General features: G+C 34.1%; 1 protein-coding gene across 1 annotated transcript in view; it reads left to right on the forward strand.

The window, feature by feature from the left end:
- Positions 1–4,351: 4,351 nt before the first annotated feature.
- LOC110018365 (stress-induced-phosphoprotein 1) overlaps positions 4,352–12,845 on the forward strand; it is an 11,460-nt gene continuing 2,966 nt past the window's right edge. The window contains exons 1-7 of the mRNA XM_020715694.1: positions 4,352–4,597; positions 7,831–7,924; positions 8,265–8,315; positions 8,985–9,158; positions 10,346–10,522; positions 10,925–11,044; positions 11,559–11,692. Coding sequence (XP_020571353.1) covers positions 4,437–4,597; positions 7,831–7,924; positions 8,265–8,315; positions 8,985–9,158; positions 10,346–10,522; positions 10,925–11,044; positions 11,559–11,692 — 911 coding nt within the window. The 5' untranslated portion in view covers positions 4,352–4,436. The remainder of the gene's footprint in view (positions 4,598–7,830; positions 7,925–8,264; positions 8,316–8,984; positions 9,159–10,345; positions 10,523–10,924; positions 11,045–11,558; positions 11,693–12,845) is intronic.

Consider the following 12,845-nt stretch of genomic DNA (forward strand, 5'->3'; position numbering starts at 1 on the left):
GAGTGTCGCATGCGGATATGTGAACCGAGCACGGTAAGGTTGATGTAATTTTAATAAAATTATTTTACTTAGAATGTAATGTTAATGTTATTTAATGATTTGTTATGTATATATTTTGTAATATGATATAAAAATATGAGAGAAATAATTAGCTATTTAATTTACTAAAAAATAAATTAAAGTAAACGAAATATTATTTAAAAAAAATATATTATAACTTAAAATATGAAGTTTAAGCAATTTACATAAAATAAAATGATATACTTTTTTTATTTTAAACAACATAGTCGATATTATTATAATTAAAATAAAATTACTTAAAACTATACATTATTAACTTTTTATTTTATTAGTTTTTTTTAGTACTTTTGATATTTACTGTTAAGTGAGTTTATACTTTTAAATAGGGGCAGAATGGTCATTTTTTCATAAACAGTTGTTCTACAACTGTTTTCTAACAGCTGCAACAAACAGGCAGCTAACTTCCACGCAGCAGCTTTGTGGAGCAGCATAGCTACAGCTGAAAAAGCTGAGAAGTTGTAGCTGCCCCAAACAGAGAGTTAGAGGTTATTGAGAGGTATTGTGGGGTTAATCCACATTATACTCCCTGTAACATTCATATAATATACTTGAAACTTACAAATATATGAAAACAGAAACACAAAACTTGCTAGAATGTACATGTAGGTTACAGGGAGTATAACACAGATATAACCCCCCAATACACTTTGAATAACCTCCCTGACGCACGCAGCGCTTCGTAGGTCTTACGTATGCAAATTTTCTCCACCGAATGAGGTGAGGGAGTTTTGGGGGGAAAGCGTGCGTTTTATAAAGGATTTCTTATTTTTAATATTGTTTTATAATATTTATTATTTTAAAATATTGATATGTGTGTTATTTGCTCGTGCACGAAATCATAGCAACACGAGTGTCTTTTAGAACTGACATTTCAGACTCACTTGTAATGTTTGTTACTTCATATGGGGTCGTTCGAACAAGTTCATCAACGATCGTGTCAAATTAATTTTGATTCAAGCGTGACACAACGAATGAAATATTTTGATCCGACCAAAGTCGTTCAACAAACAAAATATTGAACAGTTCATGCTTAAGCAACAACCAAAGTCAAACATACCACTCTCGGCAGCGGTCGCTCATCGCACGCGTCGAAAGATTTCCTTATGCCTTTTTCAATCCCTATAGGAACTCAACTTGAGTCTCAATATGTTGGTTTTAATCGACTCAACTAAAAATTGAGGATTCGAAACCACCCATATAAAAACTAAAATGACTAAAGAATGGCTCAAATTTCAAAATAGTGTGGGTCCTAGTCTACTTCTCTAGGAGAGTCAAATGGGAAAATCTTAAGGCTAGATCCCATGCACTAAAGAGAGAGAAAAGAATACCTCATAAAAATGAGGTCAACAAACCTATTACCTGTGTTGCCCTCCTCACATTCAGGTATCTCCTATGTCATAACAGTTCGTTCTCTCTACCCCACTCCCCTTTCTCCTCTCTCACGTCTTTGCCCTAGTGATTCCCTCTCCTCTCTCATCATGAGAGAACCGCCGAGAATTACTTGTTCCCTTTTTCGCTATTATCCTCTGGTATATTCTTACCTCTATCTTTGCTCTTTTTTAAATTTTCTATTTGTGGTTTATGGTTGTCGTGTGTAGCTTGATTTTTTAGGTTTGTGGCTTTGCTCTATAAAGAAATGGTTTCTATGAATGCTCCAATGCAATCTTATTTTCTAAGAAATTTTTAGTTTGTGGTTGTAGTGTGTGGCCTGGTTTTTTTTTTATTATTTAGGACTTTGTTCAATTAAGAAATTAATAATCTAAGAGGGGAAAATCACCATATTACATATAAATTTTATTGTGAAATTTGAAAGTTACTAGTTATTTGCGGTTTTGGCTCTTTGCCCTTTGTTGTTTTTTTTTTCGTTGTAGTTTCTGGCTGGCTGTTTGCGGTTTGTGGCGTTCAATGGAGAAAATGAATGTAGAGAGAGGAATATCATTTTTCTATGAAATTTAGAATTTTTTAGATCTATTTTGTTTTGGATATTTTTTTTTGTGCTTTCTAGTTCATATATGAAGTGCATTTCTTTTTATAGGCCTTGCATTTTTAGTTCATCTTGGGTTGGTGACCACAGGGTTAGACAAGGGAAGGTGGCATACAAGGGTCTGTGGAATTCATATAGAAAGTGTATTTCTTTTATTGTGTGACATGTGAAGGTTTTCTGAGGGGGTGGTTGTTATTGATGGTTTGCAACCACTATGTTTGATTGGTTGGTATTGTTGCTTTGCGACCACTGATGATAAATTTGTGTTGGTGGTTGTGATTATGTTTTAATTGCTATTGGTTTATTGGTTGTGATGGCGGCGTCATTTTTACTTGGATTGAAAGTGCTAGAAGACTTTTGATGATATGAAATAATACTTATTGAACCCTCTCGTATTGAGGGCTCCCATACGGCCATACCAGGGAAGCCTCTTATATAGACAAATGTGTTGAATGCATCAATATGAATACTATGAGCTTAAGAATCTCAATTTAGGATAATTCATAAGTAAAAAAAAAAGCTTTATAATAAAAAGAATCTTTTCAATAAAGCAAAAAGTGTGAAAGGCTTCATAACTAAAAATAACTGACCAACATCCCTGAGAAGAAGCTTGAGGTGAGTGAAAAATCAGAAATCTCAATATAAATAACATTCTGATTTCAAAATTCTCCTGATAAGATCTTTAGGATATTATGTTCGAAGAATTATTATGTGACATTAGAATAATTAATAAATTAATAATTGATTTAAAGTCATCTCTAAAATGAAATATTTTCTTAATGCCCGCATAAGAATAATGAGGCATACTTAGACTAAGTGTGAAAAGAATTAAAAGGAAAGGAGCTAGGGAAAATAGTATTCAAGGAAAATTCTACATGGACTTGAATTTTACAAATCTTATATTCTGCATGAGGTATCTAGTCATGAGTCTAGGACGCCTACGTGAGAGCTCCTCATATAAGATCAATTTGATATGTCACGCCAAATAATTTATGATAATGGCTCGATCGAGGATAAAAAAATAGAGATTATGGGAAGCCTTGTAAAAAAATCTGTATGCCAATAAAAAAAATGAATGACATAAGAGAATCTGAGAAGCTTAGTGAGCATACGGTACAACATACATTAACTCATTTGTTTTGCGCTAAATGTGTTGACTGCAAGGTCTGACAACCCTTTCCTTCGAAAGAATGACTTATCTTCTTATGAGTTGTTGCCCATACCGTGTTACCCTAAATGCGGCGGCTCTTCTTTCGCAAGAATGACTTGCCTCTCATGGGTTTTTGCCAATCTCTCTTACGCCTCGGACGTCGACCCTCAAGTATGACAATCCTTCCTTAGAAGTTGACTTACCTTTTGCATGGGGTTTCACCCATCTTTTTTTACGCCTCACACATCAACCCTCAGGGTTCAGTAGCCTTTCCTCCGAAAGCGAGCTACCTTCATTGTTGATGGATGCAAACGGATCTCATCCAATCAGTTCTATCAAAGGGCGATGTTTGAAGAGATATTTTTCTTAGCCTATTTTTCATGTACTCATTGTACTTTATGAGGATATTATTTTCTCAAAGTGCACACACTTTGTAATCTTATTTTTTGAGCAATAAAGTATGTTTTTGACCATCTCTTCATTACGTGATATGTTGTTGACCTCACTTAAAAGCTATAAAAACGTGTAAGAAATTATTGTAATTGAAGAAATAGAAGAAGTCGGGTTAAAAAAGAAACCTAATGATAGACTTTACTTATGAACACTTCATTCAACAACGACGGAAAAAATGACCAAATCAACACTCTTTAAGAAAAAAAAATGACAACCATGGTTGCATTATTAAGACGTGGAATTTCTTTGATGTTAGGTTCATCAAAGAGATTTGATTTTTTGTTTGTTGAAACTGCACATGCTTTAAGATTCTTATGGATTAATTTTAAGATTTTTATTGAGGATTGATCATAACTCCTATAATTATAAATATACTATTATTTATTCATGCTCAAAAGTAATATGTACAACTCAAAAGTAATATGTACAAGCAATGCCTCAAATTTTTTTTTAAGGTACAACTCAAAAGTAATATGTACAAGCAATGCCTCAGTTTTTTTTTTTGAAATTTATAATTTTGAAATTTATCAAATTGTATGTCTTATAGTTATATATGTGACCCCCAACTTTGTTAAAATATTAATTTTTACATTTATGAATTATTATTTTAAAATATTTTTTTAAATGCTAACAATATAAGCACAATGATATATCAACAAAATGTTGCTTATCACCTATGGCTCTATCGGCCTTTTGAAGTAAATCGACGTCGGAACCCTAACCCGACAGAGGGAGGTTTTATCGGGGAAAACTTCGTAGAACAAAATCATGGAGGAGACGACGGGCCGCGCCGCTGCTTCCGGCGGTGGAGTCGGGGTTTCGCTCAAGGATCAGGGCAATGAGTTTTTCAAAGCCGGGAACTACCTCAAGGCCGCCGCACTCTACACGCAGGCCATCAAACTTGATCCCTCAAACCCAACTTTATTTAGGTTTATTCTTTTTCTCTTCCTGATTTTTTAATCATACTCTTAAAAGTTTAGAGGAAAAAAAGCTACGCTAATTGATGAATAAAGTCTGGAAAGTGAAAGGCTCTTTACAGTGATAGCTCTGCAACTGTTTTGAGCCTGTAATACACTTTGAATTTCAGAACAAATTCTCTTTGTTTGAAGTTGGATTTCTTTTTTCTTTGGAATTTGTTCAATTGAAGGATAGTATTTGCTGAAAAATTAAAGCTTTTGAAATCGTAGAAGAATTCAGGTATGGAGTCAAAGCACAGCTTATGGTTATAATATACTGATTGTGTTTTGACACATTAAAAGTAAAACAAATATTCTTTGAATACTAATGATACAGAGGATTCTAAACATTCATATTTACGTACATATGACTTTTGGTGCTTTAAACCTATGCATGAAATGTGTATTTCAGTTTAAAAAATGATAATAGTGTTGTTTGTTATGTGATATTAAATATTTGAGTCCTATATGTTAGGTATATAACATGTAAATACATTAGAATTGTGTGCTATGTAAGTAAATGCCCCAAACTTAAAATGTTTCAACATCATTTGTATTTACATAAGGTATTCAAAATGAGGTCTCCGTTACGAGGGCTTCTAGCCTAAGGGCAAATTTGTCTTTTGTAAGCCTAAGGAAAAATTAGTTTATTATTATTATTATTATTATTGGGTATAAATAAGCTTGTTATATCTAGAGTTAGGTCATGAGATTGGATTGTGAGTCTTAGGTCTAGATTTTGGGAGAGATTTCCAACCTCTCGAATTGTAAGAAGTGAGAGAGATCGCCTACCTCTCGAACTGTAGATGCTTATCTTTTGTATTTGTGTGAGTTGTTTGGATTATTGCAATAAGAATTTTTGTTTGCCCTAATTTCTATGAAAATTTGTGTTGATTTCAGCGTCGAATTGTATCAAGTTGGTATCAGAGCACGGTTTTTGGTAGGTCGCCACTGAATTGTTGCAGACGTTTGAAACAGTCGTCGACGTGAGAAATAGCATAGAAGTGTTGACTGAATACCTTCGTGACTGAACCCTGCGATACAATCGCTAGCAAAGAGGCCACCACTGGGTCACAACGCAATGGGAACGCTTCAATACTAAGGACCGCAACTTACTAAGATCCAAAAATCCTTCGTCATAGAATATTGTGATACAATTGTGCTTAGAGCTTGTTAGGAAGGAGACGAAGGGATCGCAAAGGGGCATGATTTGCTATGAAAGAGATGACTCAAAAGTGATCACGACTCACATTGATCGCGATTACGGGACCACAGCGGAAGCGTGGCGATATATCACAATATATTCACAATTAGAGTCGCTGAGAAGCCGCGCGATATTGCGGGGAACGGAGGCCAAAGCTCCCAACTTTCAAAAGAGGCAGCTAAGAAGCATGGACAGGATCACAGTGTACTGTGCTCTAAGATTGCGTGAACGGGGAGCGTTGGGGATCACGACAAACAGAGACCTGCTAGCCTTAATTGCGGCTCGATTTGCTGGAGTTTAGCCTGCTGGGGAACTGACGAGGTCGTGACTTACATTTCAGTTGTAGCTTGATCTTGCTACAAGCTGACCAGTAGGACTGTGGCGTGCCTCGTATGGTACAGTCCCAATTCTTGTAACTATGTGCAGGTGTTTTCGTCTTTTGGTGACAAAAAAAAAAGGAATAATGACAACTAAGAAAATAGATAATTTATAGAAGAAAATAGAGGAAAAAGATTGGTCAATTCAGATCTCGGATGGAAGAAATGTTCGCTGCTATAGATGATAGATTTTCTTCCATAGGGAACCGAGTGGAGGATCGATTCAAGAACATGAGGAAATTCGAGAGATGATAAAGAAGTTTATTGAGATGCAATCCAAAACTCTGTCGACGGTTTAATTTGCAAATTCTACTCAAGGGTTGACCGAAGATTCATTGGCTAAGTCAAAAGGAAAATAGATCGATCGTGAGGAACACGAGGATATCCACCATCACGAACCCCCTCTTAGGGTTTCAATTGGTGGTGGATCAGAGATTTATGATGAAAGTGGGTGGGCCAAAACGTGAGGAAGAGATTATGCAAAAGGTATGAAAGAAATGATGAAGAAGATAATAGTGTTTGACACAAAACCGGCTCCATCCACTGCGGGGTCAAGCGATGCGGGAACAGACTCCAACAGCAGCAGCCAGAAGGATTCACGCGACATCAGGACAACATCGCCACTTTAAGCGGATCGGGAGCTGTGGTATCAAGTGAAAAAATTATGAGCTAACTCGAGCGGCAGCACTTAGAAGAAATAATACGACATTCTGACGGCTTTAACAAACAAAAGCAACTAGGATCAAAGTTGACATAGATGGAAGAGACACCTGATACTAAGTTGACAGAGATTATGTTGATCGATAAGCTACGTGATGAAGCTATTTGGGGCTGCTATATTCTCTAAGATTGACCGAAAATTAAACCACCATCCCGATTCAGATGCGGCTGAAGGATGTGCACAAGTCTACATTTTGAATTTTTCTTGGTCACTATGAATTTCTGATTAAATGGAAAGGATTGCCTTATTATGACATTAGGTGGATGCCACCCAACTTGATCAAGTAGCAGTCTCATTCCCCCCCCCCCCCCCCCCCCTTGAGGATAAAGTGTATTTTGAGGAGGGAGTATTGTTACGAAGGCTCCTAGCTTAAGAGCAAATTTTTCTTTTGTAAGCCTAAGGGAAGTTTAGTCTTTTATTATTATTATTATTGTTATTATTGGGTATAAACAAGCTTGTTATGTCTGGGGTTAGGGATACACAATGAGATTGGATTGTGAGTCTTAGGTATAGGGTTTGGGTGAGATTTCCTACCTCTTGAATTGTAGGAAGTGGGAGAGATCGCCTACCTCTCGAACTGTAGGTGTTTATCTTTTGTATTTGTGTGAGTTGTTTGGATTATTACAATTTCTGTTTGCCCTAATTTCTATGAAAATCTGCTTGGATTTCTACGTTGGTTCGTATCAGCCTCTTAGTGTATGTTTTCTAAGAAAATGCCCTTCGAAGCATGGTACCTTTACTTCATTAACTTCATAAAAAAACGCTAAAAAGCTGCTTTGCATTTAAAAACTTTGCTTTTACCAAAATTTCACCCGGTTAAACAGCTTCTTAAGTGAGAAAAGATTACTTTCTTTTAGAGATTTGTATTTTTAATTATTGTTATCTTCCCTGTCATTTTTGGCAGCAATCGGGCTGCAGCATTCCTTCAATTGGTGAAGCTCAACAAAGCACTTGCAGATGCAAATACTGCAATTACTCTCAACCCTCAGTGGGATAAGGTTTGGAAACCAAGTTATTTTTTTCTCTTCCTGATCCATTTATTTTAGGGGCTTTTACATGCTTATCACCCAATTCCTATGTATTTACATATCTAACTCCTAAGCTTTACTTTTTACATCTATACCACCCAAAATTTTCATATCACATAAAAAGCAACACTATTTTAAATTTTAAAAGTGAAATGCACATTTTTATGCATAGGTAAGGCGGCATGTATTTAAAAATTAAAGTTTAGGTGTTAGATATGTAAATACATAGGAATTAAGTGTTATTTATGTACATGTTACTTGTACGAGTGCATTCTTGCATATTTGACTGATATATTTGGTGTGATTTTAGGGTTATTTCAGAAAAGGGTGTGTTCTCGAAGCTATGGAGCGCTATGACGATGTAAGTCTACAATGAGAAGTATAATGATTGTTTAAGCTTATGGAGATCAATATCATTATAGCTAGCTCGTGATTAAAATTCATTGGTACACAAATCTTTGTTAACTGGATTAGTTTCATTGTCCTATTTTTCATGCACTGTAATTTTATTAATCTAAAACTTTTTTATCTTTCAAGCATAAAATTTTGAATGAAATGCTTCTTTTTGTTTACCCCCACCCATTTCTGGAATGGGGCATTTACATACATTGCACATGATTATTATTTATTTACATATCTCACACTCACACCTAAACTTCTATATTTATTCTATATTTACACACATAGCACATAAATCTTTAATATCACATCAAAAATAACACTATTATGATTTCTTACAAGTGAAATACATCTTTTTCATGCACAGGCTTAAAGCACCAAAATGCAATATATGTAAATACGAAAGTTTTGGCGTGAGAAATGTAAATACATAAGAATTGTGTGTTATGTATGCAAATTTCCCTTCTGAAAGAGGAAATTTGTACCAGTGGCCTTATCTACAAAATGAATGCAAGGTCTGGCTCTTATGGAGATTTATTTTAACTTAAAACCATTTTTTTTTTAATTTGCTTTCGCTTTTTAAATTGATAGAATATCCTTAAAGTTGATTTTCGTTATTTGTTTTGTATAGGCTGTTGCTGCATTCCGAGAAGCTTTGTTGTACAATAAACAGAGCTTAGAAGTTTCTAAAAAGATTAAGAAGCTCACTCAATTAGCAAAGGACAAGAAAAGGACTCAAGAACTAGAGAACATCAGGTCTAATGTTGACATGAGAAAGTATTTTGAGCCCTTTAAATCTGAACTGGTGAGCTGGGGATATGTAGAGTGCTCAAAGTGCTTCAAATCTTTTTGAAATTCTTATATAAGTTTTATTTTTTTATTTTTTTTTTAAACTTCAACCATTTCTCTATATGTGTACGGTTTGGAACTCCTAAGTTTGTATGTGATTAAAGTCCTCTTTTTATCTCTATCATCACCATCGTTGTTAATTTATCCTAACTATTTGGGGTCAGCTTTATGAATTGTAATGCTCCATTTGCCCGTGTTGAGTGTTGCACAAGTTTATAAACCTATTTTGTGCTTTACAATCTAATATAAGTTATTAGGGGAGTCAAAAGTTGACCTGACACGCCAATTTAAGTTGAACTCGACTCGAAAACTTTGGGTTCAGGTTGAACCAAATAATTTTTGGGTTGATTCAGGTCAGGAATCCTAACCAATTTAATATTTTGAGTTGGATTCAGGTTGACTTACCAACCCAAAATTGACCAGAAATTGACCCACCAACTCGAGATTAATTCAAGATTGACCCGAATTTGACCTGGTTTTGTCTAGAATAGTTGTTATGTCTTATGTTAAACTTGTTATATGAGTTTGGGTTGAAGGCGGGTCTTATTCAAGCTGGGTTTTCTGCCCGTTTAATAGTCAGGCTAAGTTTGGGTCGCAAACAGTTTTGGGTCGAGTTAATTTTGAGTTAGGCCCGAATCTAATCTTTGAATCCGATTTGACACTACTATAAGTTATGATAGATCTGCCTTTTCTTCATCCTTAATTTTTTAACATAATTTTTATCAACTCATTTTAATGTTATGCCTTCTATCCTTCTATATGCTTGAACAAATCACCTAGACTTATTTCCTGTTACTTTGTCTACGATAATGTGGCTGTCCCTCTAATAGAATTATCTTTTCATTCATCCTTTTTAAGTTTTGTCATACATCTATCTTAGCATTCTTGTTTCCATCACACTCAAAGTGATCATTAATAAATTTTGAATTATTAAATACTCTGGACTTCTACAATATAGATGGCATTATTTTGCTTTTAAAGTTTTCTCTTTTACAAATAGTAGAATACATCTTAGGATATACTGAAAAACTGTTCTCATTGTTTACACGACCATTTTTGATAATGTTTGGATGCAATTAGGTATATTTATAGAGTAGTATAAATTAGAAATTTAAGTTAAAGCTGATTCTGTGCATTTTGTAGGATGCGAAGTTTGGCGGCACAGGAAATGATGAGGCATTTTCTTTTTTTGTCAATTTAATGGAATCTGCTATAAAAGTTTGGCATGAGACAGGTAAGGTAGATCCGAAAGTATATTTTCTTCTTGAGAAAGAGAAGACGCCGGTTGATAAATATGCCCCTATGGTCAATATTGATAAGGTATTTGAGCTACCCATTGATGTATTTTTTTCTTCTTCTTTATATAGAGTTTGCTATTGCTTCTTTCAACTGAGATCATTAAAAGAAGGGGCATTTACATATGTAGCACACAATTCTTATGCATTGATGTATCTCACGTCTAAACTTTTATGTTTACAGACATAATAAAATATTTAATATCACATAAAACATAGCACTATTATTAAATTTTAAAACTGAAATACATCTTTTCATTGATAGGCTTAAAGAATCAAAGCGCTATAAACATAAATAAGAAGTTCAGGCATGAGATACATAAATACATAAGAATTGTGTTAGGTATGTAAATTTTTTTCCATCTCAATGCCTTGTTTGGGAGACGACATCATCATATATTTTCTCTCTCTATATATATTTTTGCAGGCATTCGAGTCACCTCACACACATAGCGACTGCTTTTCTTTTTTGAGGCAGTATGCTGAGGAGTCATTTTCGAAGGCTGCTTGCTTGGTAGCGCCCAAGAGCATCATAGCATATCCACAGGTTTGTTCTTAATAATAATTTTCATTCTCATAGTAATTGTTTGAGAAAAGTGTCAAAATTTCTCCTGACTTTTTGTCATAGTAATTGTTTGAGAAAAGTGTCAAAATTTCTTTGTACAGTTTGAGTATTTAGAGGGGGTTCATTTTAGTTTGTGAATTTATAAAAGTGTCAATTTATTCTCCAGATTTTCTTAATATGGGTTGAAATAGTCCTCAATGAGGATTATTTTCGCCCCCATTAAAACAACTCGTGTAATGTAGTATTTGTATAAACTTGGGACTAAAATGATCCCATGTAAATAGTCAGAGGAATATTTTGCCAATTTACTTCTAATGTTTTTGCGATTTAAGAATCCTTCAGGTGCATATGTAAGTAAGCATATAATATTCTTAGGTTTCTGGTTTTTCCCTATATATTCATTGATCTAATTTTATCTCTCTTAAAACGCTCGACATCTTTACCTTGAAACTGTTATGTAAGATTTAATTCATGAGGATATTTTGTTCCCTTGCAGGTATGGAAAGGTCAGGGTTCAAGAAAATGGAAGCATGGGAATGCTGATGGATTCTTTGTACAGTTTGAGTCTCCTGTTTTACGTAAACTATGGTTTGTTCCCAGTTCAGCAGAGAAGGGCCAAACATTCTGCAGGTAGATTTTTTCCTTTGATATTTTTTATTATTATCATTTTTTAGTAACACGGTTATTGCCGGTCCCAAGTGTGAAAAATGGAGGGTTGCGTTAGGTAGTCGACAACCAGCGCAAAACTTGTCGAAAAAAAATCATTACATCAATCATTTTGATCATTATGTAAGTGCTAGGGTGTCCCTGGAAGCGATGTGCTATATGACTTCAATACAGTGAAGTGTGCTAGGGGCGCTACATCGGTACCCGGGTGTAGTGTCAAATAAATAAGGGTCCCACATTACAGACAGATGCGGGTAAAGAAATTAGTCTATGAAACTAATATTAGGATAAGAATATATGTACTCTCAATGGTAAATTAATTGAATTAGTTGATATTATGATTCATAGAAAGATAAATATCTTATGTATTCAAAAAACTAAATGGGTTGAAGAAAAGGCTAAGGAGATTAATAACTTAGGTTTTAAATTTTGATATTCTGGTAAGAGTCACACTAGCAATGGTGTAGGTGTAATTATAGATATGAGTTTAAAGATATTGTTGTAAAAATTAATAGTGTTGGAGAGAGAATTATAGCCCTTAAGATTATTGTTGATATTAAGATTTTTAATATTATAAGTGTTTATGCTAGATATAGGCTCTAAAGATAAATTATGGAATGAATTAGAAGACCTAATACAAATAATACCTTTTGAAGAAAGTATTTTTATTAGAGGAGATTTAGATGGACATGTCGGTAGAGTGGTAGAAGATTTCAGAAATATTCATTATGACTACGATTTTGGAGTGATTAATGAAGAAGGTAGAACCATATTAGATTTTGTTCTAGCGTATGACTTTGTTATTACTAATATTTTATCCAAGAAAAGAGATGATCATCTTATTACTTAGAAGAATTGATATAATAAATGACAACTTAATTATTTTTTTATGAGAAGAAGTGGTTGTTGAGATTGTAAATATTGTAAGGTCATCCCAAGTGAGGATTTAAGTACCCAACTTTGATTATTAGTCCTAAATTTTAATATGAAGAGTTGTAAAATAAAGAATACTAGGATTTTGCATCATAAAATTAGATGGGGGTATCTAAAAGACATAAATAATCTAAAAAACACAAATAAAATTATTTTTATGAGTAAAATTCAAGATTTCAAAATC

This window comes from Phalaenopsis equestris, unplaced genomic scaffold (assembly GCF_001263595.1).
Source record: "Phalaenopsis equestris unplaced genomic scaffold, ASM126359v1 Scaffold000001, whole genome shotgun sequence".
Classification (NCBI taxonomy): domain Eukaryota; kingdom Viridiplantae; phylum Streptophyta; class Magnoliopsida; order Asparagales; family Orchidaceae; genus Phalaenopsis; species Phalaenopsis equestris.